The sequence below is a fragment of the Salvelinus alpinus genome, chromosome 3 (assembly GCF_045679555.1).
Source record: "Salvelinus alpinus chromosome 3, SLU_Salpinus.1, whole genome shotgun sequence".
Classification (NCBI taxonomy): Eukaryota; Metazoa; Chordata; class Actinopteri; order Salmoniformes; family Salmonidae; genus Salvelinus; species Salvelinus alpinus.
Genome location: NC_092088.1, coordinates 37,967,524 through 37,995,521, shown reverse-complemented (window position 1 = coordinate 37,995,521; position 27,998 = coordinate 37,967,524). Strand labels below are relative to the sequence as shown.

Sequence of the window (27,998 nt, the reverse complement as noted above, 5' to 3'; positions counted from 1 at the left end):
AAGTGGTCCATTAACTAATTGAAAGCTATACTTGCACTGTTTATGATGATTACATTTTCTATAATGATTAATGGTGATTCTAATTTTAGTATTTTGAAATGTCTGTTAGTATATAAAAACAGATCCTCAAACAGATAATAATTAAACAACCATGAGAGTAACAGATATTACATTGCACTTGACCAATACAGTCAACAATGACACAATGTGTCCGGTGTGTCTATGAACACAATACTTTTCAAATATATTGCACATTTAGTTGTGTATTTATCTGATGAGATTTCATGTTTCAGTCCCACCTTGTAGATAGCAGTAGTCCATTGTCCACACTGTAGAGTCTCTGTTTACTTATACAGTAGTCCATGTTGGTAAACTTAGTCAACTTTGTCAAGTTTCTGTTCATGTTCCCATAAACCTTAATCATTTACATGCAGATAGTCCATTCGGAGGAACACTCTAATATAGAAACCTGAGAATAATAGCTCTCTGTTGGTTAGCTAGCTGTGCCTCTCCGACCTGTGGTTTTAGACTTTTGGGGAATGGAGATAGTTAAAGGACAAGTTTTAGAGGAGAATTAGCTATGGTCTTTCCCCATACTCACTCATCCTTCCGATCCCTGGTTAAGGCGCCATCTATCAAAATACAGAATAATAAACAGAAAACATGAGCTCACATGAAGGAAAGCAGGTGTGAGTGAAAACACAATACAGTGGGAACCGTGGGTACAATAGGTACCTTAAAATTGTATTTTGTGAATTGCTACTGGCCTATTGATACAGTATGGTACTTTACCTCAAAGCGGCTGTATATTTTCCTCTCCTTCCGCATGCTCTCGATTCTCTGAAGTAGCTTCTCCCGCTCCTGAGAAGTTCTAGTCGGGCCTCTGCTCTGTCCTTGGGCTGATGCTTCCTCCTTACCACTAACACCCCGGTCAGCCTCATCCTGTTTGGCATCATCAGTGACAGCAGATTCTGTAGTGAGTTCTGTCCGGCTTTGGCTGTTAGCAGAAATCTGCCCTAAAAGGAGCTTTGTGTCATCTCTTAGGTTGCTGCTTGAGAGTACATTGGCAGTAGATGAATGGTAGTGGGACTGGCTTACTTTAGCTTGCTTCACTGGGGGTGATATGGGATTAGTTTGATCTGTAGGGCTCTCTGGTTTCATAGTGCTATCATTCTCTTTGGTTTCATTAGGACTCTGAGGTCCATGGGAGGCAGATTCTCCAGGAGCAGTTTTGCTCATTGTCTCAGCGTCAACTGCTTTCTTGTCACCTTTAGCGGCAGGAGAACTTCCAGCTTTTTGCTCCTTGATAAGGTTACTTAGTTTGCCCTTCTTACTGTTATCCACAATGACGGATGGAGCTGGGACAGTGTCATGAGAGGCAGTGGAATGAGTTGGGTTTGAGTTACTTGATCGGTTGGATTCTATAAGGACAGGGTTGAATGGTGAGGTAGACTCAGTTGGGGTATGATTAGGAGAGGAGCAATATTCGGTTGGGGTGAGGTTTGGAGAAGTGATAGATTTTGTTTGGCCAGACATGGGGCACAAAACTGATCCACCTGACGCAGACATAGGGGAGGAATGTGATTTTGTTTGGGTAGGGTTAGAAGATGCACTTGAATCTGTTGGGGTGGGGTCAGGAGATGCACCTGGTTCCATTGGGGTGTTGTTAGGATAAGGGTTGGGTTCTCTTGTTGTTGGATTGGAAGAAGAACTAGATTGTGTTGGTGTTAGGATGGGAGATTTGTTGGTTTGTTCCGTGACATGCTTTGGCGATGGAAGTGAGGAGTTGGGAGAGTCATTAAACTCTGCTGTGGTGGGCTTTGGAGAGGAGTTGGATGCTGTTTTGGAGGGTTTGGGGGATAAAACAAACTCATCTTGGCCAGGATTAGGAGAGGAGTAGGATTTTATTGGGTTGGTCTTTGGAGAGGGTGACTTCAACTCAGTTGTGGCAATTGTACACAATGACTCCTTTGTGGAGGGATTGGGAGAGATGTTAGAGTCTATTGGTGTTGATGAAGTGGACCCAACTAAGGTGGATGTAGGTAAGGAACTGGATTTTGTTTGGGTAGAGCTTGGCAGAAGGCTAAGTTCTGTTGCAGGGGCAGGGATTGAGGACGAGCAAGATTGCATTGGGGTAGGGCTAAGAGATTCCTTGGAATCAGTTTTGTCAGGCTTGGGAGACACAACTGGCTCAACTGGACCAGGAATAATGGGGGGACTTGATTGCAATGGGATGGTATGAGCGGAGGTGCTGGATTTCGATGGAATGGGATGAGAAGAGACACTTGATGCGGATTGGGTGGGGCTCAGAGGTTTGTTGGACTCTACTGTGACTGGTTTAGAGGATAGTAATTGCTGCTTTGACGGGGGGTTAGATGAACTGGACTCATTAAGGGTGGGGGTAAGGGCTGAGCTCAAATCTTTTGCTGCATGTTTAAATGAAGTGAGATTAGTTAAACTGAAACTCGTTGATGTCGGAGATAACGACGAGCTAACTTCTTTTAGGGTGAGTGGAAGAGATGGGCTCAGCTCCTTTGAAGAAGGATTTGAAGAATTTGGTTCCTTTGGTGATTGTTTATATAAACTAAACTCCTTTGGGGCGATGTTAAAGCTACGCTCTTTTGAGGTGTGCTCAAGAAATGCACTTGTATCTCTAGGGTTAACTTCAGACACACTTTGGTTCTGACTGTTCTTCAACTCAATCTTCTCAGCATCCGTAGCGACTCTAAGTAGCCCATCGTCACAAGATAATCTACACCCGAGGAATGTTTTGGAGTCACTTTTGGGAAGATTAAGTTCTTCCTGTTCTTTATTTTTAGAAGCCTTGTCTTTGACATCAAGATGTAATGAGCCATGTGTTGCCATGGATGTTTTATTCTCCTGTGAGACTGGTGAGGTTTCCAGTGTTTCCGAAGAGGCCTGTGTTGATGTAGCTGTCTTTTTGGTGGAAGTATCTGCTGTATTAGGTGGGGTCTCTGTTGATGTTGCTGTCTTTTTGTTTGATGCATCTTCTGGTTTAAGAGGTCCCTCTGTTGATGTAGATGGCTTTTTGGTGGAAGTATCTGCTGGATTAAGTAGGGCCTCTGTTGATGTTGCTGTCTTTTTGTTTGATGCATCTTCTGGTTTAAGAGGTCCCTCTGTTGATGTAGATGGCTTTTTGGAGGAAGTATCTGCTGGATTTAGTGGAGCCACTGGAAGAGTAGGTTCTACACTTGTGACTTCGTCCTTTGTTGTCAAGTCAAATGGAGTCACTGGATTTAGAGGAGCTTTTTCAGCGCTGCTCTCAGACTCTGAAGCCTTTGCAGCTTTTCGTTTGGCAGCCAACTCTTTAAAAAACTTGAACCTACTGTCTGGATCATTCATATCTATATATAATGTATTGCTCAATGAAGATGGCAGGTGTGCTGTTTGTATGGTTTTGGGTTGCTCAATTTGAGCAGATTTGGATGGATGTGCACATTGTACCATTTTGCTTTCTTCTTCATGGTCAGGTTTAGGTTGTTCCTTTGAAGAAGCCATGTCGGTGCCCACAGGAGGATTATTTTGCAATTCCTTATCACCGGCATCAGTAGTGATGTCCTCAGATTTCAAAGACTCTATGGTTGAATTATCAACTGTTGCTGGCTTATTACATCTCCATTCAAAAGGTTCTCTTGCTATGGATCTTCGTTTTCCCAAAATCTGAGCGGCCAAGGATAATCTAGATTGGTCATCTTCCTCGTTGGCAGTTTCCTCGCAATGTTGGCCTGAGGTAAGGTTCAGTTCGTGAGAGATATGCTGTTCTAGTTGTGAGCTGAAGATTAGTGAGGATCTTAGCCTTGAGGTCCTTTGGATAGCAGGGTTGAACCTCCTACGGAATGACTCTTCTCTTTTGGGCTCTTTTACATCCATGTCCTCTGATTTGTCGCCTTCATCTGTTGCCATGCTAACAATAATATCTGGTGTTCTTGAATGTTCTGGGCGTGTGGTCTTTAACCTGAGCCCTGCAATCTTGGGTAACTCTTTGGCATTAAACTTGGGATCTGATACCAGTGGAGCAAATATTATTCCTTGTGAAGGATTAAGGGGCTCTTCAAAGGGGTCATTTCCAAAAGGCTGTGAAATGTCTTCTTCTCCGGCATCATCATATGCACTGAGGTATGAGCTGATCCTCCAATCTCGCATTCCCTGCTTTGCACTGGGATCCTGTGTTTTACGGTCCGAACCAGACCCAACAAAAAACTGCTTCTGTTCAGACAGGTTTTGTTGTGTTGGGGAGGTCTGACAGGCATAAGGATGGCCCACGCTCAGTCTTTTTGCGGTTGAATGACAAAAGGGACCCTCTCCTGGATGTGATAATTTGTCTGAGCCATGTCCCATCTCCACAGCAAGTTTCGAGGATGATAAATAATTCACTACAGGGTCATAGTTGTCTGGTGGCTCTATCTCTATTCCATGTGGGTAACCAGACTCAGAATACTGATCCATCGGAGGGTACCCTTGGTCACTGAATTGATCGTAGCTACCATAACCAGGCTCTGGCCCTGTTCTCTGGTAGTGATGCTGTTCCCTATGTATCTTCCTGCTCTGGGTTGCCATACCCTCCTCAAAGTTGTGCATGGCTTGGTGCTGCATGAATTGAGGGGAGGAGTGTCTGGCATAAGTGCCCTCTGCATAACTGTGCCTTTTAGAGCCAGCAAAATCCATTGTGTTCGACTGCATCATAGGGTGACCTTGCTCCATAAAATACTGCTGCTCTATTCTAAATTGCTGTGAGGAGTACTTGTTTCTGTACATATCAAGTGAACCCTGATCTAGTGACCTGTGGATGTACTCGTGCCTTCCAGGGGGCATTCTTTTCTGATCATCAAAGGAATGTCTAGCCCATTCTTTAGGACGAGAGCTCTCGATGGGCAGGAACTTTCTGGGATCTCTGAACAATGGTGTCCTATCAGTGCTGTATTGGCTGTCAGATAAACTGCTGTAGTCTGGCACTGGAACAAGGACATTTTCAGGTACCAAAGGTTGGGACTGTGCAAACAGGATCCGGAACTCCTCATCAAAAGTAGCCACAAGCTGTCCAAGAAAGAGGTGAGCCATGCAACGGTGAATCTTCTCAAAAGACCACATGAAGCTGTGGGCAGAGAGATTCATGGAATTTCATTACACAGCATAATGTAGCAAAATATACATATTACAATGGAATAAGGAACTCTTACTCCATTACTATGCAAATGCAAAGAAATTGCTAAATTACAATGCAACAATAATGTTACTACACAGGTGTAAGAGAAACTTAATGTACAGTTTCTTAAATCCACATTACTAATGTCAGGTCTGCTTGAGAAATCATGCAACATTTGTACAATTTTAAAACACTTTGTACCACATTCTTCATTTTTGAACCCTCACCTATAGTTTCCACTCAGGACAGCCCTGCAGTCTGTCAGCAAGAAGCGATCCAGCATCTGACCCTTGAAGGACTTTCCAGAGCGACAGCGATAGGTGATGCCTGACACAGTTCTGACACGCATGAACTGCAAGATAAAAACATGATGTTCTCATTAGATGTTCTCCAAAAAGAACTGAATTGGTTCCACATGAATAATGATTGAAATTGAGTAGTTGTTGTTCATTGAATGGGAACAAATGAGGGAGGAGGCAGTGGGTCTTCATGTTCACGGTTGAGAGGAAGAGCTATTCATATCCCAAGCCTACAGGTTTCCTTTATTGGTCTTCACGGATCCACAAGTACCCGAATACCCAAGACACAATCTGGGACCCGAGCGGGTCCGGATCCAGAATTATAAATAATGTCACGGGTCTGAGTCGGATCTGATATGATTGCCACGGGTCTCAGGTATGTGCAATGTTAACTGACTTGTCTGGAAGGGCCCGCACAGCTCTGAATGCGACAGCTGCAGTTGAGAGAGAGATTTTTTTTTCTCACTCATACTGCTGCTATTGCTTTTCAAGAGAGTGGAGCATGGTGCATGGCGCTTGTTGTTGGCCAATCATAAGTCATCAAAGCGGCAATATGCCACAGTCATAGAGTCTCCATGTTTCGCAAAAGTTAGGAGATATCTAATCAATGGAAGATGGAATTAAAATTACGGAATTAAAAGTTAAAGAAGAATAGGCTACAATGACCAAGAGCCAACAGGTAGGCTGCTACTTAATATTCTGAATGGAATTGTTGTTATTTGTAACTGTAGGATGAGAAAGCACATGCACTGCAGGCTCAATTAGCCTAGCTAGCTAACGTTAGCTAGCTTCTCCCGGTTTGATGCAGTCAAGACAGGTACTATGTAATCATATTTGATGATAAATAACCCAGCTATTGAAGCTATTAATCTACTATAGCACAAGTCGACTTGGTTGGTTGCTGTCTCTTGTCTCTCCCTGCTTCCAGTGTCACTCGCTCACAGTACAGCCCCTCCCCTGCACCTCTCTCCCTCTTCTCATGCTTTATCAGCTCTGGTTAATAAAGGAGCTTAAAAACGTCTTAGGGCTTGGGGGCAGTATCCTGAATTTCCGCCTGTCTGACGTGCCCAAGGTAAACTGCCTGTTACTCAGGCCCAGAAGCTAGGATATGCATATAATTGGTAGAATTAGATAGAAAACACTCTGAAGTTTCTAATACTGTTGAAATAATGTATGTGAGTATAACAGAACTGATATGGCAGGCGAAACCCCGAGGTAAATCCATCCGTACATTTCTTTTCACAGGCCTTTTCAATGGAAGCCTATGGGATATACAAATAAATAGCTCCCAGATTGCAGTACCTATGACTTCCACTAGATGTCAACAGTCTTTATACAAGGTTTCAGGCTTGTGTAGCTGGGACCCTTGGGATTGCAAACAGAGGAAGATCTTCAAAGGTAAGTGATTTATTTTATCGCTATTTGTGATTTTTTTTTACGCCTGTGCTGGTTTGAAAAATATGTTGATGTGGGGCGCTGTCCTCAGATAATCGAATGCTATGCTTTCACTGTAAAGCCTATTGTAAATCGGACAACGCAGTTCGCTTACCAAGAATCTAAGCTTTTGAATGATGTAAGACACTTGTATTTCCATGAATGTTTAATATTACGATTTTTTATTTTGAATTTGGCGCTCTGCAATTACAACGGATGGTGTCGAATATGAACCCTCTAGCGGGATCCGATCCCTAAGAGCTTTAAAAAATGACTTTTCTGCTGCTTTACTGCGGATCAGACCGGGTCTGGATTCAACCAGGTCTATACGGAACGGGTCTAGCTGTTCTCGGGTCCGTTCAGAATGGGTATCTATATTTAAAAAATGTATTTATGCATATCGGGTCCGGGTGGGACAGCCCCAGGTCCTTCTCGGTACGAGTCCAACTTTTTGACCTCTAGTTTCCTTTCCGTTTAAGTTCCTTACTGAATATGAACTTCCAGAGGAAAGCCTTATAAGGGAAAATGCCCGAAAATCCATCAAGTATCAAAGACAAAATTATAAACTTGTCTTAATTGAAAAACTCCAGCACATATATTCAAGATATTGCACCACTTCATAGACTCACTTGAATGCTCTCCAGATTGACCCGGCAGTTGGAAGCCATGGTAGTAAAGTGGTATGCATTCTGTTCATCCAGAATGATATACACGGCAACATTTCGCATGGCAGCATCCAGAATATCAGCGAAGATGTCCACATCTGTAAAGGTGTCCATTACCACAGCAATCACCTGGAGAGGACAACAGAGCACGCTATGATTAGGCCTACATTTGTTTCAAATGTTAAAGCATGCAATAGTGAGGCATTATACACACATAACATGCTGTGCAATTATTCTACACATAGGCGTAGTCGGCATATACACTACCGTGAAAAAGTATTTGCCCCCTTTCTGATTTATTTCTCTATTTTTGCATAGTTTATTATACTGAATGTTATCAGATCTTCAACCAAAACCTAATATTAGATAAAGGGAACCTGAGATTACAAATAACTAAAATATATATTTATTATCAAATAAATATTTATTTAATTAACAAAGTTATACAACACCCAATTCCACTGGGTGAAAAAGTAATTGCCCTCTTACACACAATAACTGGCTGTGCCACCTTTAGCTACAATGACTATAACCATTTGCTTCCTGTAGTTGTTGATCAGTCTCTCACATTGCTGTTTGGTTTTCGCCAGAAATAATGGGACCCATCTCGTCCAAAACGTTGACTCAAGTGTGCTAAAAAAAAGAAATCACCTGGATGATCATTAAGACTCTTGGAAGAATGTTCTATGGACAGATGAGTCAAAAGTATCACTTTTTGGATGACATGGGTCCCATTATGCCTGGTGAAAACCAAACACTGCATTCCACACGAAGAACCTTATACCAGGCCTCCTGAGTGGCGCAGCGGTCTAAGGCACTGCATTGTAGTGCTAGAGGCGTCACTACAGATCCGGGTTCAATCCCGGGCTGTGTCGCAGCTGGCTGCAACTGGGAGGTTGCGCACAATTGGCCCAGTGTCGTCCGGGTTTGGGGAGGGTTGAGCCGGCCGGGATGTCCTTGTTCCATCTCGCTCTAGCGACTCCTGTGGAGGGCTGGGTGCATGCACGCAGACATGGTCGCCAGTTGGACTGTGTTTCCTCTGACACATTGGTGTGGCTGGCTTCCGGGTTAACCGAGCAGTGTGTCAAGAAACAGTGCGGCTTTGCAGGGTCGTGTTTCAGAGGACACATGGCTCTCATCCTTCGCCTCTCCCAAGTCCGTATGTGAGTTGCAGTGATGGGACAAGATTGTAACAACCAATTGGGGTAAAAAGTGTTTTAAAAATTAAATAACCTTATACCAACGGTCGAGCTTGGGGATGTTTTTCTGCCTCTGGACGACCAGGCCATCCATCTGTGAGCTGAAGCTGAAGCTGAAGCGCAGCTGAGTCATGCAGCAAGACAATAATTAAAAACTCACAATCAAGTCTACATGAAAATGGCTAAAAAGCAACACATTTGAAGTTTTGGTATGGCCTAGTCCAGGTATTCCCAAACTTGGGTACGCGCAATGCCGTCGCGGGTACGCCAAATAAAAATGTGATATATATTTTTTTTTTTACATTTTAAAATAAATAACATTTGTTTAAAAAAAACTACAAGAATTATTCACATTTTCAAACAGTCCATTTAGTAAGAACCGCGTCCATAGAGACACATACCACCTCTACTGGTAGTACTGCTACTACCAGCAGTACTACACCTGCAACTGTCGACAACACAAGTTGTTCTGCTTCCATGAGCACATCCAATGCTAGCATCAGTAATTCTACATTTGTTGTTAGCCCAGCTAGCATGTACACTGACAGTTGTGAATCTGATGCCACGGAAAAGCTACTGCCCCCTTACCCGGGAAAGCACCGAACAACAGACAGGGACGTTGGACCATCGAAGAGGTGCAAATATGATAAGAACTACATTGATTTGGGGTTCATTTACACTACCGTTCAAAATATTGGGGTCACTTAGAAACGTCCTTGTTTTTGAAAGAAAAGCAATTTTTTTGTCCATTAAAATAACATAAAATTGATAGAAAATCTGTATTTAATATTGTATTTAAAAATCTACACTGTTGTAGACATTATTAATGTGGTAAATGACTATTGCAGCTGGAAATGGCAGATTTTTTATGGAATATCTACATACTGTAGGTGTACAGAGGCCCATTATCAGCAACCATCACTGTCTACACTGTATTTCTGATCAATTTTATGTTATTTTAATGGACCAAAAATTAGCTTTTCTTTCAAAAACAAGGGCATTTCTAAGTGGCGCCAAACTTTTGAACGGTAGTCTATGTGCAAAAGTTCTATCTCACAACTCGATGAAACCTTCCCTTTTTCGCAGACATAAAAATGTAATTAAACAAAAATAAGCCACAGGAGTTTTTGGGCGACAATTAAGACGACTTTTGAGTAGTAAGACATATGTAAAAGCAACAGATACCATTAATAAGAAGGGGCTAGAAGCAACTTATATGGTGAGCTACCGAGTAGCTAGGACAGGCAAGCCCCATACTATTGTGGAGGACTTGATTCTTCCTGCTGCCGCGGATATGGCTGGGACAATGCTGGGGGAAAAGGCCCAAAAAACTATACAGACAATGCCTTCATCAAACAACACTGTTTCACGAAGCATCAGTGACATGGCACGAGATGTTTTGAAACAGATACTGCTTTGCATACAAGCTAGTGAATTCTATGTGTTACAGCTGTATGAGTCAAAAGACGTGGCGGGCCTGGCACAGCTCCTGGTATATGTCCGTTACATTTATAGGGGGTCAATAAAGGAAGACATCCTCTTCTGCAAATCACTGGAAACCAGGACAACAGGAGAGGATATTTTTAAAGTACTGGACAGCTTTGTGACATCAAATGGACTTTGGTGGTCAAGATGTGTTGGTATCTGCACTGATGGCGCAAAAGCCATGACAGGGAGACATAGTGGAGTTGTAACGCACGTGCAAGCAGTTGCTCCCGACGCCACTTGGGTACACTGCAGCACCCACGAGAGGCTCTTGCTGCCAAGGGAATGCCTGACAGATTGAAAGACGTTTTGGACACTACAGTGAAAATGGTTAACTTTGTTAAAGCAAGGCCCCTGAACTCTCGTGTATTTTCTGCACTATGCAATGATATGGGCAGCGACCATGTAACGTTTTCACAACATACAGAAGTGCGCTGGTTAGCAAAGTATTGACACGCATGGTTTTATTGAGAGACAAGCTTAAAGTTTTCTTTACTGACCATAATTTTCACTTGTCTGATCGCTTGCATGGTGACGAGTTTCTCACATGACTGGCCTATCTGGGTGATGTTTTTTCTCGCCTGAATGATCTGAATCTAAGATTTCAGGGACTCTCGGCAAATATATTCAATGTGTGAGACAAAATTGAGGCTATGATTAAGAAGTTGGAGCTCTTCTCTGTCTGCATAACAAGGACAACACACAGGTCTTCCCATCATTGTATGATTTCTTTGTGTGCAAATGAACTCAAGCTTATGGACAATGTCAAAGGTGATATAGCGGTGCACCTGAGTGAGTTGGGTGTGCAATTACGCAGGTACTTTCCCGAAATGGATGACACAAACAACTGGATTCGTTATCCCTTTCATGCCCTGCCTCCAGTCCACTTACCGATATCTGAACAAGAGATTCTGTGAAAATGTAATTGAATCAGAAGCCACTGCCAGATTTCTGGATTGGGCTGCGCTCAGAGTATCCTGCCTTGGCAAATTGCTGTTAAGACACTGATGCCCTTTGCAACCACGTACCTATGTGAGAGTAGATTCTCGGCCCTCACTAGCATGAAAACGAAATACAGGCACAGACTGTGTGTGGAAAATGATTTAAGACTGAGACTCTCTCCAATACAACCCAACATTGCAGAGTTATGTGCATCCTTTCAAGCATACCCTTCTCATTAACCTGTGGTGAGTTATTCACCATTTTTAATTAACAAATTTTATATGTAAGATGTTTAAATAAAGAGCAAAATTATTGATTATTATTATTTGTGCCCTGGTTCTATAAGAGCTCTTTGTCACTTCCCACGAGCCGGGTTGTGACAAAAACTCACACTCATTCTAATGTTTAATAAATGTATTGTATAGTGTGTGTGTGGCAGGCTTATAATGATGGCAAAAAACAACATTTGAGAGTGTGCTGACCCTGGTGCTAGAGGGGTTACGCAGCTGGAGGTTGAATGTTTGAAGGGGTACAGGACTACAAAAAGTTTGGGAACCACTGGCCTAGTCAAAGTCCAGACCTATCTCAGTTGAGATGTTGTGGCAGGACTTGAAACGAGCAGTTCCTGCTTGAAAATCCACAAATATCGGCAAGTTAAAGCAGTTCTGCATGCAAGAGTGGACATAAATTCCTCCACAGTGATGTGAGAGACTGAGAGGGCTGCCTCGCTTCTAGTTCTTAGGAAACTTCGCAGTATTTTGTTTTTAATGTATTATTTATTACATTGTTAGCCCAGAAAATGTTGTGTGTTATTACATACAGCCGGGAAGAACTATTGGATATCAGAGCGGCGGTAACTCACCAAAACTACCAGCATTACAACCAGGAATATGACTTTCCCGAAGCGGGTCCTTTGTTTGCACCACCCAGGGCAAATTAACTGATTCCAGAGGCCGACCCAAAACAACGCCGGTGGAGAAGAAGAATTCGGAGCGGTCTTCTAGTTAGACTTAGGAGGTGCGCACACCACCCACCGCTAATGTTCAGTCCCTGGATAACAAAGTTGATGAGATCAGGGCAAGGGTTTCTTTCAAGAGAGACATCAGGGATTGTAACATACTCTGTTTCACGGAAACATGTCTCTCTCGGGATATACTGTCGGAGTCGGGCCAGCCATCTGGTTTCTCAGTTCATTGCACTGACAGGAATAAACATCTCTCTGGGAAGAGGAAGGGCGGGGGTGTATGTGCCATGTCTAACGACTCCTGGTGTAATTGTAATAATATACAGGAACTCAAGTCCTTTTGTTCACCCGACCTAGAATACCTTGTAATCAAATGCCGACCCTGTTATCTCCCATGAGAATTCTCTTCGGTTATTGTCACAGCCGTGCATATCCCCCCTCTAGCCGATACCACGACAGCCCTCAAGAACTTCACTGAACTTTATGCAAACTGGAAATCTTTTGACAATGGCGCCGAAGGAGATGGCCGCCGTTTTACGATCCCGTAACCAATTTTTCTATTGTGTATGTTTTTTCGCGTTATTTGTAAGTTATTTTGTACATAATGTTTCTGCCACTGTGTCTTATGACCGAAAATAGCTTTTAGATAACAGGACAGCGATTACTCACCCCATACTGGAAGAATACTTTTTCTTCAATGAGTAGGGCGGGGAGGATTTACTTCAGACGCCCGACAAGGCCCTCATCCCCGTCATTCACAGGAGAAAGAGACAGAGGTATCGTGGACGAAGATCTGGGTGCCTTGTTAGGATCCGTCGCCAAAAGGGTAATATACCTTTACCATCGGTCCTATTAGCCAACGTACAATCAATCGATAATAAAATAGACGAACTACGATCACGTATATCCTACCAATGAGACATTAACTGATTTCTACTCTCGTAAAAGCCTGGGTTTTCTGCACGTTAACACCATAAGCTTATTACCTAAAAATAATAAATTGAAAGTGTGGGTTCACAGCTCAAATCCAGATGTGTTGGTCATTAGTGAGACATGGTTAAGGAAGAGTATTATAAATACTGATGTTAACCTTTCTGGTTATAACCTTTTTCAGCAAGACAGATCTTCCAAAGGTGGGGGAGTGGCAATCTTTACCAAGGATCACCTTCAGTGCTCGGTTGTCTCCACCAAGTCTGTCCCCAAACAATTTGATTTGCTGGTTTTAAGCATTAAACTTTCAAATAGCTCTTTGTTGACTGTTGCTGGGTGCTACCGTCCTCCATCAGCACCAGCCTGTACCCTACCTGCCTTAAGCTCTCTCCTGACCCCTTACACTAAGATGTGAATTTGTCCTGCTAGGTGACCTAAACTGGGACATGCTTAACCCACCTGACCAAGTCCTAAAGCAATGGGACTCCCTAAATCTTCCTCAGATTATTGCCAATCCGACAAGGTATGACTCCAACCACCCAGAAAAGGCTACTCTCCTTGATGTTATCCTCACAAATAATCCTGGTAGGTATCAGTCTGGCGTTTTCTGTAATGACCTCAGTGATCACTGTTTTACAGCCTGTGTTCGTAATGGCTGCTCAGTGAAAAAACCTGTCCTGATTTGTTATAGACACTTGCAAAAAACTTTAATGAGCAAGCCTTCCTTCATGATCTGGCCTCTGTAAAATGGTATAGAATCAGCTTGATCCCCTCTTTTTTGATATTTTCAGTGGTATTGTTAACGGTGATCTTGCAGAGTTACTCCACCTCAAGAATTGCATTTGGCGAAAGGCTCGGCACATGCATACTCAGGCTGACTGGCTCTTGTTCAGGCAAATGAGAAATAAGTGCACTAAGGCTATCCGGAAGGCCAAAGTTACTTACTTTAAGGAGCAGTTCTCTCTCTGTGGGTCTAACCCCAAGACGTTCTGGAAAACAGTTAAAGACCTGGATAATAAACCCTTCTCCTCACAGCTGCCCATGTTGATGATGTGGTTGTTACTGACAAGAAGCACATGGCTGAGCTCTTTAATCACCACTTCATTAAGTCAGGATTCCTATTTGACTAAGCCATGCCTCCTTGCCCGTCAAACATTTCCTCATCTCCCACCCCTTCTAATGCGACTATCCCCGATGCTTCTCCCTCTTTTCCCCTGCTCCGCTACAAAGTTTCTCCCTGCAGGCAGTCACTGAGTCCGAGGTGCTAAAGGAGCTCCTGAAACTTGACCCCAAAAAACCATCTGCAGATGGTTTAGACCCTTTCTTCTTTAAGGTTGCTGCCCCTATCATCGCCAAGCCTTTCTCCGACCTTTTTAACCTGTCTCTCCATTCTGGGGAGGTTCCCATTGCTTGGAAGGCAGCTACGGTTCGTCTTTTATTTAAAGGGGGAGATCAAGTTGGTCCTAACTGTTTATAGGCCAATTTCTATTTTGCCCATATTATCAAAAGTGTTGGAAAAACTTAAAAAGAAAGCCAATAATCAACAGATTGGCTTTCTTGATGTCTATAGTATTCTCTCTGGTATGCAATCTGGTGTCCGCTCAGGTTATGGATGTGTCACTGCCACCTTAAAGGTCCTCAATGATGTCACTATTGCCCTTGATTCTAAGCAATGTTGTGCTGCTGTTTTTATTGACTTGGCCAAAGCTTTTGAAACGGTAGACCATTCCATTTTTGTGGGCCGGCTAAGGAGTATTGGTGTCTATGAGGGGCCTTTGACCTGGTTTGCTAACTACCTCTCTCAAAGAGTGTAGTGTATAAAGTCAGAAAATCTGCTGTCTCAGTCACTGCCTTTCACCAGGGAGTAACCCAAGGCTCAATCCTAGGCCCCACGCTCTTCTCAATTTACATCAACAACATAGCTCAGGTAGTAGGAAGCACTCTCATCCATTTATATACAGATGATACAGTCTTTTACACAGCTGGCCGCTCCCCGGATCTTCCCAATGCTCTACAACAAAGCTTTCTTAGTGTCCAACAAGCTTTCTTTACCCTTAAACTTGTTCTGAGCATCTCCAAAACAAAGGTCATGTGGTTTGGTAAGAAGGAGGCCCCTCTCCCCACAGGTGTGATTACTACCTTTGAGGGTTTAGAGCTTGAGGTAGTCACCTTATACAAGTACTTGGGAGTATGGCTAAACGGTACACTGTCCTTCTCTCAGCACATACAGTTGAAGTCGGAAGTTTACATACACCTTAGCCAAATACATTTAAACTCAGTTTTTCACAATTGCTGACATTTAATCCTAGTAAAAATTCCCTGTCTTAGGTCAGTTAGGATCACCACTTTATTTTAAGAATGTGAAATGTCAGAATAATAGTAGAGAGAATGATTTATTTCAGCTTTTATTTCTTTCATCACATTCCCAGTGGGTCAGAAGTTTACATACACTCAATTAGTATTTGGTAGCATTGGCTTTAAATTGTTTAACTTGGGTCAAATGTTTTGGGTAGCCTTCCACAAGCTTCCCACAATAAGTTGGGTGAATTTTGGCACATTCCTCCTGACAGAGCTGGTGTAACTGAGTAAGGTTTGTAGGCCTCCTTGCTCGCACACGCTTTTTCAGTTCTGCCCACAAATGTACTATAGGCTGGAGGTCAGTGCTTTGTGGTGGCCACTCCAATACTTTGACTTTGTTGTCCTTAAGCCATTTTGCCACAACTTTGGAAGTATGCTTGGGGTCATTGTCCCAAGACCCATTTGCGACCAAGCTTTAACTTCCTGACTGATGTCTTGAGATTTTGCTTCAATATATCCACATAATTTTCCTGCCTCATGATGCCATCTATTTTGTGAAGTGCACCAGTCCCTCCTGCAGCAAAGCACCCCCACAACATGATGCTGCCACTCCCGTGCTTCACGGTTGGGATGTTGTTCTTCGGCTTGCAAGCATCCCCCTTTTTCCTCCAAACATAACGATGGTCATTATGGCCAAACAGTTCTATTTTTGTTTCAGCAGACCAGAGGACATTTCTCCAAAAAGTATGGTCTTTGTACCCATGTGCAGTTGCAAACCGTAGTCTGGCTTATTTATGGCTGTTTTGGAGCAGTGGCTTCTTCCTTGCTGAGCGGCCTTTCAGGTTATGACGATATAGGACTCGTTTTACTGTGGATATAGATAATTTTGTACCTGTTTCCTCCAGCATCTTCACAAGGTCGTTTGCTGTTGTTCTGGGATTGATTTGCACTTTTCGCACCAAAGTACGTTAATCTCCAGGAAACAGAATGAGTCTGAGAGCTCTTCCTGAGCTCTTCCTGAGCGGTATGACGGCTGCCTGGTCCCATGGTGTTTATACTTGCGTACTATTGTTTGTACAGATGAACGTGGTACCTTCATGTGTTTGGAAATTGCTCCCAAGGATGAACCAGACTTGTGGTTTACAATTTTCTTGGCTGATTTCTTTTGATTTTTCCATGATGTCAAGCAAAGAAGCACTGAGTTTGAAGGTAGGCCTTGAAATACACTCACAGGTACACCTCCAATTGACTCAAATTTTGTCAATTAGCCTATCAGAAGCTTCTAAAGCCATGACATAATTTTCTGGAATTTTCCAAGCTGTTTAAAGGCACAATCAACTTAGTGTATGTAAACTTCTGACCCACTGGAATTGTGATACAGTGAATTATAAGTGAAATAATCTGTCTGTAAACAATTGTTGGAAGAATGACTTGTGTCATGCACAAAGTAGATGTCCTAACCTACTTGCTTAACAAGAAATTTGTGGAGTGGTTGAAAAACGAGTTTTAATGACTCCAACCTAAGTGTATGTAAACTTCCGACTTCAACTGTATCAAAGCTGCAGGCTAAAGTTAATTCTAGACTTGGTTTCCTCTATCGTAATCGCTCTTCTTTCACCCCAGCTGCCAAACTAACCCTGATTCAGATGAACATCCTATCCATGCTAGATTACAGAGATGTAATTTATTGATCGGCAGGTAAGGATGCTCTCGAATGGCTAGATGTTCTTTACCATTCGGCCATCAGATTTGCCACCACTGCTCCTTCTATGGCACATCACTGCACTCTATACTCCTCTGTAAACTGGTCATCTCTGTATACCCGTCGCAAGACCCACTGGTTTATGCTTATTTATAAAACCTTCTAAGGCCTCACTCCCCCTGAGATACAGTATGTACTGCAGCCCTCATCCTCCACATGCAACACCCATTCTGCCAGTCACATTCTGTTAAATGTCCCCAAAGCACACACATCCCTGGGTCGCTCCTCTTTTCAGTTCGCCACAGCTAGCGACTGGAACAAGCTGCAACAAACACTCAAACTGGACAGTTTTATCTCGATCTTCAAAGACTCAATCATGGACACTCTTACTGAGAGTTGTGGCGGCTTTGCGGGATGTATTGTTGTCTCCGCCTTCTTGTCCTTTGTGCTGTTGTCTGTGCCTAATAATTTTTTGTGCGGCTACCATGTTGTTGTCATGTTGTGTTGTTACCATGCTGTGTTTTCATTGGTTGCTGCCTTGCTATGTTGTTGTCTTAGGTCTCTCTTTATGTCGTGTTGTGTTGTCTCTCTTGTCGTGATGTGTGTTTTGTACTATATTTATATGTTATTTATTTGTTTTATTTTTAATCCCAGCCCCCGTCACTGCAGGAAGACTTTTGCCTTTTGGTAGGCCATCATTGTAAATAAGTTTGTTCTTAACTGACTTGCCTAGTTAAATGAAGGTTAAATAAATGTTTTTTACATTTTTTATTAACAACTGTAATATCTTATGTTTCACAGAGTCATGGCTGAACGACGACATCTCCTGAGTGCAAGAGGCGTCACTACAGTCCCTGGTTCGAATCCAGGCTGTATCACATCCGGCCGTGATTGGGAGTCTCATAGGGCGGCGCACAATTGGCCCAGCCCCGTCTGGGTTTGGCTGGGGTAGGCCGTCATTGTAAATAAGAATGTGTTCTTAACTGTCTTGCCTAGTTAAATTAAACAAAAACAAACAAATCTGATGAAAAGCTGTAGACCACACTATTTACACGAGAGTTTTCATCTATATTTTTTGTAGCTGTCTACATACCACCACAAACCGATGCTGGCACTAAGACCGCACTCAATGCGCTGTATTCGGCCATAATTTCCTGCATTAAAGGGATTTATTTTAGAAAAACTAAAATCCGTTTCATCTAATTTCTACCAGCATGTTAAATGTGCAACCAGAGGGGGAAAACTCTAGACCACCTTTACTCCACACACAGAGATGCATACAAAGCTCTCCCTCGCCCTCCATTTGTCAAATCTGACCATAATTCTATCCTCCTGATTCCTGCTTACACGCAAAAACTAAAGCAGGAAGCACCAGTGACTCGGTCAATAAGAAAGTGGTCAGATGAAGCAGATGCTAAGCTACAGGACTGTTTTGCTAGCACAGACTGGAATATGTTCTGGGATTCTTCCGATGGCATTGAGGTGTACAACACATCAGTCACTGGCTTCATCAATAAGTGCATCGATGACGTCATCCCCACAGTGACCATACATACATACTCCAACCAGAAGCCATGGATTACAGGCAACATCCGCACTGAGCTAAAGGGTAGAGCTGTTGCTTTCAAGGAGCGGGACTCTAACCCGGAAGCTTATAAGATATCCTGCTATTCCCTCCGATGAACCATCAAACAGGCAAAGCGTCAATGCAGGACTCAGATTGAATCGTACTACACCGGCTCCGACGTTCGTCGGATGTGGCAGGGCTTGCAAACTATTACAGACTACAAAGGGAAGCACAGTTACGAGCTGCCCAATGACACGAGCCTACCAGATGAGCTAAATTACTTCTATGCTCGCTTCGAGGCAAGTAACACTGAAGCAGTCTGCTGTCCCCACTTGCTTCAAGATGGCCACCATTGTTCCTGTACCCAAGAATGCAAAGGTAACTGAACTAAATGACTATCACCCCGTAGCACTCACTTCTGTCATCATGAAGTGCTTTGAGAGTCAAGGATCATATCACCTCCACCTTACCTGTCACCCTAGACCCACTTCAATTTGCTTACCGCCCCAATAGGTCCACAGACGATGCAATCGCCATCACATTGCACACTGCTGTATCCCATCTGGACAAGAGGAACACACATGTAAGAATGCTGTTCATTGACTATAGCTCAGCATTCGACACCATAGTACCCTCCATGCTTAAGCTTAAGCATTAAGCTTGAGGCCCTGGGTCTGAACTCCGCCCTGTGCAATTAGGTTCTAGACTTCCTGACGGGCCGCCCCCAGGTGGTGAAGGTAGGAAACAACATCTCCACTTCGCTGATCCTCAACACTGGGGCCCCACAAGGGTGCGTGCTCAGCCCCCTCCTATACTCCCTGTTCACCCATGCACGCCTCCAACTCAATCATCAAGTTTGCAGACGACACAACAGTAGTAGGCTTGATTACCAACAACGACGAGACAGCCCACAGGGAGGAGGTGAGGGGTCTGGGAGTGTGGTGTCAGAAAAATAACCTCACACTCAACATCAACAAAACAAAGGATATGATCGTGGACTTCCAGAAAGAGTAGAGGGTGCACCCCCCTATCCACATCGACGGGACAGCAGTGGAGAAGGTCGAAAGTTTTAAGTTCCTTGGCGTACATATCACTGATAAACTGAAATGGTACACCCACACAGACAGTTTGGTGAAGGAAGCGCAACAGCGCCTCTTCAACCTCAGGAGGCTGAAGAAATGTGGCTTTTCACCCAAAACCCTCACAAACTTTTACAGATGCACAATTGAGAGCATCCTGTTGGGCTGCATCACCGTCTGGTACGGCAACTGCACCGCCCGCAACTGCAAGGCTCTCCAGAGGGTGGTGAGGTCTGCACAACGCATCACTGGGGGCATCACCTGCCCTCCAGAACACCTACAGCACCAGATGTCACAGGAAGGCCAAAAAGATCATCAAGGACAACAACCACTCGAGCCACTGCCTCCAGAAGGCGAGGTCAGTACAGGTGCATCAAATCTGGGACCGAGAGACTGAAAAACAGCTTCTATCTCAAGGTCATCAGACTGTTAAATAGCCATCACTAGCACAGAGAGGCTGCTGCCTACATACACAGACTTGAAATCATTGGCCACTTAATAAATGGAACACTAGTCACTTTAATAATGTCACTTTAATAATATTTACATATCTTGCACTACTCATCTCATATGTATATACTGTATTCTATACTATCTACTGTATCTTAGTCTATGCCGCTCTGACATTACTCATCCATATATTTATATATTCTTAATTCCATTCCTTTACTTAGATTTGTGTGTATTAGGTATTTGTTGTGAAGTTGTTTGATATTACTTGTTAGATATTGTTGCACTAGAAGGAACTAGAAGCACAAGCATTTCGCTACACCCGCAATAACATCTGCTAAACACGCGTATGTGACCAATACAATTTGATTTGACTCGATCAACAACTACAGGAAGCATTTGGTTGCAGTCATTGCAGCTAAAGGTGGCACAACCAGTTATTGAGTGTAAGGGGGCAATACATTTTTCACACAAGGGGAATTGGGTGTTGCATAACTTTGTTAATTCAATAGATGAAATAAGTATATAGTAAGTAAGATCTGATAACATTCAGCAGAAAAATATGCAAAAAAAAAATGTAATCAGAAAGGGGGAAAATACTTTTTAGCTCTAACTTTTAGAGCTATAAGCTATTATGACCCCATCACTGAAAGTTACAACTCACAGGAACACATGTATTCTGTTTCCTTCTACGATGCTCATAAGCCTTGCACGTCTCATTAGAAGGGACAGTGACATAACCGCAATTGAAAGCAATGCAGATCTTATTTTCTAGACACACAATTCCTACCTGATGATCTTCCCTGATGTTTTCGGGAACTTTGCAAAACATTTTGAATGCATTTTAGTCACTTTGTGATGCAAGTAAAAAAATGTAATCAAATTATTTCACATATTTTCTTATTAGCCTTATGAACATACATTTGTTACAGTTTCTATCTGTGCTAGAAAAAAATTGTAGTATATCGGTATCGGCCTGCAATATCCACATTGGTGCATCTCTTATTGAATGTCTAAAACCAGATAAAAGATAATATTTTGAAATAACTGCCTTGGCCTTGTGGTTAAAAAGTCCACCCTGAGATTGAAAGGTTGGGGGTTCGATGCCCAGTTGAGAATTGGACCTGATGCCCCTCTGCTTGACACTCAGCATTAAGGAGTTGAATTAGGGGTAAGGCCCTGCAACAGACTACTGTCCTGTCCAGGGGGGTACTTGTATATCAAGCTGCTTCACGCTACAGAAGCAGAAGATAGGCTCTTGACCTTTCTGTCTCAGACAAGACTTACCAAGGCTCGTTTTACGCCTGGGCCTTGTTATGGATAAAACCAGTACAGACAGATTGGTACAAGGTATCTGCCCCAAAAATATTTGTACATGTTGAGAATATTCACCAACAGAGGATATTTGAATAGTAATCTTCATGTGCACCTCAAAAAACAAACAAGTTTTTTTAATGTTTGAATATTTTCTGTATATAAAGTGGCAAGCCAACCATTATATTTCCTACATTGTTCTTAAAACTCCACTAAATGTTTTATTTCCTTTCTTTTACTATGTTTTCTACAAACCTTCCAGAGAAGCCATGAGTAATGGCAAACCTTGTTAAAGGCCCAGTGCAGCCAAAACTCTGTATCATATCAAATTTTGTATCATATTGTATAACAGCTTGTCATTTCAACTGTTATTTCCTGATAGTTGCTGGTTGAAATTAAAATTAACACAGGATGTTTTAATTCAGCATGTTTTGCGTTGGTGGAGGTTATAGGTTATTTTTCCCTCCCATTAGACCCTTCTGCTCTGGTGGATTGATTTACACTGTGGTTAATGCACCACTTTGATCCCCCCCCACTCAGACCACTCCCAGACTGTCCTAGTGACATTCTTGCTTGAGAAAGAGTTTTTTGCAACAAAACATTATTTTCTTTTTGACCACTTTAATGGAAAACTATTACAGTAAGGCACTTAATTGTTAACCAGAAATTATTTGATATTGAGATCAAAAACAGCTGCATTGGGCCTTTACAATGCAGGAAAATTATTTTACATTTGCTAAAAAAATCTAGGGGAGGACCCCCACACCCCGCCTAAATTGGGCCCCCCCTCATGTTCAAAAACCGACTATGCCCCTAATTCTACATTTACTATTATACTATTGCATATCCTTTCTGTTACACAACATATTGCCCAACAGAATCAGTTAGTATAGTTAGTATAATATGGAGCTGATCGACATACTTGTTGAGCATTCTTGATAAGTCGACGAGCCTGCGCCTTGATACTGGGCATATCTGGCTCAGAGGGGTTAACCAGCGTGGTGACCTCGGTGGGGCCTATGAAGTGATGCTGTTGGGGCCAGCCAAGGTCAAGACCAGGTGCATCCAAGTCAGAGCGCACAGGCCAGTATGTGTCTGAAGAGCCATCTCCCTCAGACTCTACATACGGGAGCTCTGGCTGAGTGCTCTGGTACGGAATTTGCACTGTGCACCTAATGTGCTCAATTTCCTGTCTGGAGAGGAAGTCCACCACATCCGCACTCTGGAGGAATTGATAATAGCCCTCCAAGTCATCCTCCACAAGTGCGTCAATGGCCAGCCGGTACTCCTCGCGGAAGTGGGAAGGCAGGTATTTGGGGTCCAGGGGGTTATCCCCGGCTGAGGAACACTGAGAGCGGTGCGCCATACTGATTCCTGAGAGAGAACCTGAGAGGGTACACACAATATGAGAACTTGGTAGTGAGGAGGGATGGAAACAAAGTTATATCGTGGCAGATGTGTAGGCTATGAACAATTCTGCTTATTTATGGGTGATTTTGCAAATGCGGGCCTTTTTGTGTCTCAGGGTTAGATTTGTAAAATAAAATGTTAATTTCAAACAACAACAAAAAATCACATTCATTAAGTAGAGACTAAAATAATCGTAAACTTTTTGTTCCAAATTTCAATGTTTTTCGTTTGTTTTATTTTCTAAAGCCTTTCATGTCTGGATTTCACTGTTTTGCACAGGTTTGTCCTGTCTTACACCCAGACTTTTGACATTCTACTATGTATTACACTTACAAAAGTCTTGATAATTAGAAAATATTTAATGCACCTGTTTTTAAAAAGAGGCAAATAAATGTACACAATATAAATATTAGATGTGCATAAGCCATTTGTTTGTTTGTTTTTTACACAAAATACAGTCGTCTCTACGTGTTGTGTTATTGCCACCATGACAAGCAAATTACATGATAACAACGTTGTCACGCCCTGACCTTAGAGATCCTTTTTATGTCTCTATTTTGGTTTGGTCAGGGCGTGAGTTGGGGTGGGCATTCTATGTTTTGTGTTTCTATGATTTTCTATTTCTATGTTTTGGCCGGGTATGGTTCTCAATCAGGGACAGCTGTCTATCGTTGTCTCTGATTGGGAACCGTATGCAGGCCTTGATTCACAATCAGAGAAAAAAGATAGCTTTTTTCCCCCACCGTTCTTTGTGGGAAGTTGACTTTGTTTAGGGCACATAGCCTTTGAGCTTCACGGTTTGTTTTTGTAATGTTTATTGTTTTGTTCGGGGTCATTTTGATTTAAATAAAGAAACTGTATGCTCACCACGCTGCACCTTGGTCCTCTCCTTTAAACGGCCGTGACAAATGTTTTTTTTTAAGTTTGTGTACTTGTTACCATGGATATGAATAGTGACAGTGGAGCACATGGATGATGTCATGGAGGGAGGTTCAAATTTTGATGCCGGGAAATTATAGAAAAATAAAGGTAAATATGACTTGAGAAGATAATATTGTACGTCATTACCAAATAGGCTATAATGTCATCAAATTATGTTAGATTTAAAAAAAAAAATGTTTTAATTATGTGTATTTAGGATACATTATATGCTAGCTGTTCAACTGGATTTAGCATACTAGAATCCCTGCAATTTATGACCAAATACTGTAAAAATGTCATTCCCACCACACGTTATTACCACCACATAATGAACTGTGATGCAAAGGACAGAATGTGGTGGTAATGACAAAATGTATTAGTTCATACATTTTTACTTACCTTAAGACCTGAAAAGAAACATAAATTACATATGATCATGGTTAAGTTGAAATTGAACACTTATTTGCTAAATAAGACCATTACATTTTGTATTATGTTAGGATGATTGCGTGATTTTCATGTCTATTTATGTGATTTTCTATGGTTATTACTGACTTTAATTATTATTATTTTTACTTTAATATAAGATACCACCTTAAATCGACCAAGGAGAGGACAATGACATGTATTAACAAAATCCTATAAGATACCAAGAGTATCATAAGAAACAAAAAGATACCTCAAGAGAAAAGAAAGTGGTGAACTGAAACCCATCTCACAACTTTCCCAGTGAGAAAAAGGGGGGGGGAGAAATGGAAAATAAACCAAAGAAACAGAAGATCAACTATCCAGAAATGAGTGGTTATGGAGTCATACATGTCAAGGAACACACCACATCACTCACCTGAAGTCTTACAGCTACAGAATGATGACCTACCTGCCCCTCAAATGGCACCCAATTCCCCCTCCTATTTAAACTCGGAAACCCCAAGACAGAGAGGCCGTAGGAAGGTGGAAAAAAAACAGATCCAAAGTCTACAGAGATCTATGTATGGCAAATATGAAGTTGGAGGCCACGGGAAAGAAAAATGAGAAAGTATTACAAGAAATATATGATAGATTGTCAGAGAAGATCCGTATTTTGGATTCTCTCAGAACAAAAACACCAAATGCGGTCAAAGCCACAGAATCTGAGAAGAATAACATAACACCATCATATCAGAGATGCGAGATAAATATCAGACGCAACAGAGTGCAAAAGACCAACAAGTGATATCCAAGGTTTTGGCTGGGAAATTACTAAAAAGTATTCCATGGTGAAAATGGGCCACATAGAATTTGGATTCTCTGCGAAGACAACGTGTGGAAACAACAAACGGCCAGCCTGTCTGCAGTACTCAAGAAAGAAACATTTGAATGCAATTAGCCCAGCAATAGAAGGTGAAATAAAAATGCTCTTTGAATGTGATGATAACAATCGAGCATCAACAGGAAAAAGAGAAAGATTGACAAGACGCAAGAATAAAATGCAGAAGCGATAACTGAACGACACACTGGCAAAACTCCATCAGAAGTTAGAATTATCAGAGGTCAAGCTGTCATACACAGAGTTCACCAAAAGATGTCCCTTTTGGATTGTCAATCCATCAGTGAAAGACAGGGAGACATGCCGGTGTAAGACACATGCTAACCTTCAGTTCATGGCAGACAAGTTGTTATATCACAGAGTGGTTAAAAGCAGCAACATTTAAGAATTGGTTGGGTCTTTGTGTTGCGAGAAGATGACCAAATAGTGCATGTATCGAGAGTGCCCTCTGCAAAGAGAAAGAGCTGCAGACTTTCGCTTTTGATGGTGGACGACAAACATGGTGGTTTGAGTAGAATGCAAGGCAGAATAGTGAGAAAAAAAAACAAAAGATGGAACAAAAGAGAAGTTTAATGTCCATTTGACTGTAAAGGAGAAGGTGTACGGTACCCTTCAAACTCTACTGGAAGACTTCACATGCAATTTGAAGAACAAACTTGGGAAACATACAATAAAATTAAACATGCACAACTGTGACATTAGAATGTATTTTTCATCAGTTGTTTTATATGAAATGTAATTTGTGATTACCACAATGCTAAGTCATTACCATCACGGAACATATTTTTGAGGAAACGGTGAATTAAATTACAATTGATATTGATGATTTTTCCAATAGGTGAACCTTATGCTTGTTCTTAAGATAATACGATTTTGATGTGGTAAATACATGTTTCTGAGTATCATCAATGCATATATGGACATTTAGACATGACAATGATGAATACATATAATTTAAAAAACTTTTTTTTTTAATCATGAGAAATGTTTTATAAAATACCTTAAATACCTTAAGCACAATTTCTGTGATTTTCTTTTCAACTAAGATAGCACATTTTATAACGTGGTGGTAATGACATTTCCCCTCGGGTATTTGGGGAAACTGATAAAATTCGGAAATGTAGTATGGTCTCAGCCACTATTAGATCTTGTTTCCAGACAGAGTGATGAAAATATTCAGATAGATAAAAAGCAGTTTCAAGAGTTTTCATTTTCTAAAATATTTAACATCCAAAAGCGCCCGTATTTGCAAAATCAGCCTTAAACAAAATATGTCACCATTTACATATTCATATTCTCTTGTGCATGTCCCTGTGTAACCCAACACTAAAACAAAGTGGAAAGGGGGATATATGCCACAGGGTAAAAAGGCTTATGGAGTGGCTCCTCCCCCTGGAACAACAGTCAATTCTTACTCCATTTGCAAGTTCATATTTAGGCAGGCTGACATGAAAAGACAGAAATACCAAAGACTATACAGTGTGAAGAAGATAGGCTAAAACTGCTTCTCCAATAGAAATCCCTGATCACGCTTGTAGGCGATGTCATGGCGACATTGGCTAGCAAAGCTCATGCGTAGAAACACGTCTTCGGATCTAAAAGTCGTCTCGCGCCGAACTGCGCATGTGCAGGCCGTCAAAGGCACTCATTCCATATAGGTAACTTTCAGGTTTGAATAACAACATGTTCAACTACTTAAGAATCTAGGTTGTGCCTTTAGATTACGACAAAATTAACAACTAAGGAATAATTTTTCACTTCTCTGATTGACTTCTCAAACACCGTCCTGTTCTGTTTGGTCTGTTTCGCAAGCGTTCCCGGAAGTTTAGCGATGTTGCGCCTCTGGGTTTAGAAACTCTGTGGAAATACAGTACTCAAAAGCCCAACATAATGCAAAAATGCTGAGGATAATGAGACTATTAACAAACATACACTTAACATAATAGTTTTTCTAGGAAATATCTATAACTTCGGGGACAATTATGTTTCTCAGCTCATCAAAATAACCTTGCTATTTTGGTGTTTGAATAAAGTAGGTATAAATCCCCAAAACAAATCCCACGAACAAATCTATATGTTGATTTAAAAAAGAGTAGAGCCTAAATATCAACCAAGAGAGAAATGTTACACATTATCTTCCCATATGTTTACTGAAACAATTTGAGAACTCACTTTATGGCTCAACTGAGATTCTTCGTGAATTGAATACGTCCATGGTTTCAGTTTAGGCTGTTTGTTACTATTTAGTCCTTCTCTCGAAACTTATTCTCCAATGAGACTGTATCGCATTCCTAGTCCGTGCTGGACTCGTCAAAAAGAGCGTGCTGCTTGGCTTTATCACCTACTCCGACAGAACCTGTTTATTTTCATGCTTGCTTGAAGCATGTTAGGGAGAACGGAAGAGTTGCATAAATGAGAAAAACGCCCGTCTCACATATTGCTGACGACTTCTGCCCCGCCTCAACTTTACAGATTGCAACTGCAAATGTTCAACAAAAAAAATACTGTTATTTTGTAGCACGGATATATCAGCCCTCAGCCTTCCACACTCGGATATAATAGGAAAGTGGAGTACATTGAACTCTGTCTAGTGTCGTTCCCTGCAGAACAGTCATCTGGTGATAGGACTGTATAAATATTGGTCATTGTCTTGGTAGTCTTTGTCAACTGTTAACGATAATCATGGCCGGCGCCAGAACAGATGGATGGGCATTTGATTTCCATAGGGGGACACATTTTTGTTTAAAAGAGGCACGTTTTTTCATGCGAATTTGTTTAATGGGTGTTATAGTAAAGACCAGTGAGTTTCAAGTTTGGGGAAGCTTACAATTTATCCTACCATTTCTACCAATCTGCGTGCCAGCTCTGA

At 41.9% G+C, this 27,998-nt stretch overlaps 1 protein-coding gene across 1 annotated transcript; it reads right to left on the bottom strand.

Moving 5' to 3' along the window:
* Positions 1 to 490: 490 nt before the first annotated feature.
* Positions 491 to 27,470, bottom strand: LOC139570641 (protein FAM83H-like). The gene is made up of 6 exons (XM_071392692.1): positions 27,302 to 27,470; positions 22,415 to 22,878; positions 7,527 to 7,691; positions 5,392 to 5,516; positions 793 to 5,113; positions 491 to 632 (listed from the first exon to the last, which is right to left on the bottom strand). The coding sequence occupies exons 2-6, from the start codon at positions 22,856 to 22,858 to the stop codon at positions 621 to 623; spliced, it is 5,067 nt and encodes a 1,688-aa protein (XP_071248793.1). The 5' UTR covers positions 22,859 to 22,878; positions 27,302 to 27,470; the 3' UTR covers positions 491 to 620.
* Between the last annotated feature and the right edge of the window lie 528 nt (positions 27,471 to 27,998).

Bases quoted from the DNA above. Each gene is read 5' to 3' on its own strand.
- LOC139570641 (XM_071392692.1), bottom strand. From the start codon at position 22,858: ATGGCGCACCGCTCTCAGTGTTCCTCAGCCGGGGATAACCCCCTGGAC. The intron at 7,692-22,414 runs GTATGTCGATCA...TGTCCTCTCCAG, and splicing joins TTATCAAGAATGCTCAACAA to GTGATTGCTGTGGTAATGGA. The intron at 5,114-5,391 runs GTGAGGGTTCAA...CTCTGCCCACAG, and splicing joins GTCCTGAGTGGAAACTATAG to CTTCATGTGGTCTTTTGAGA.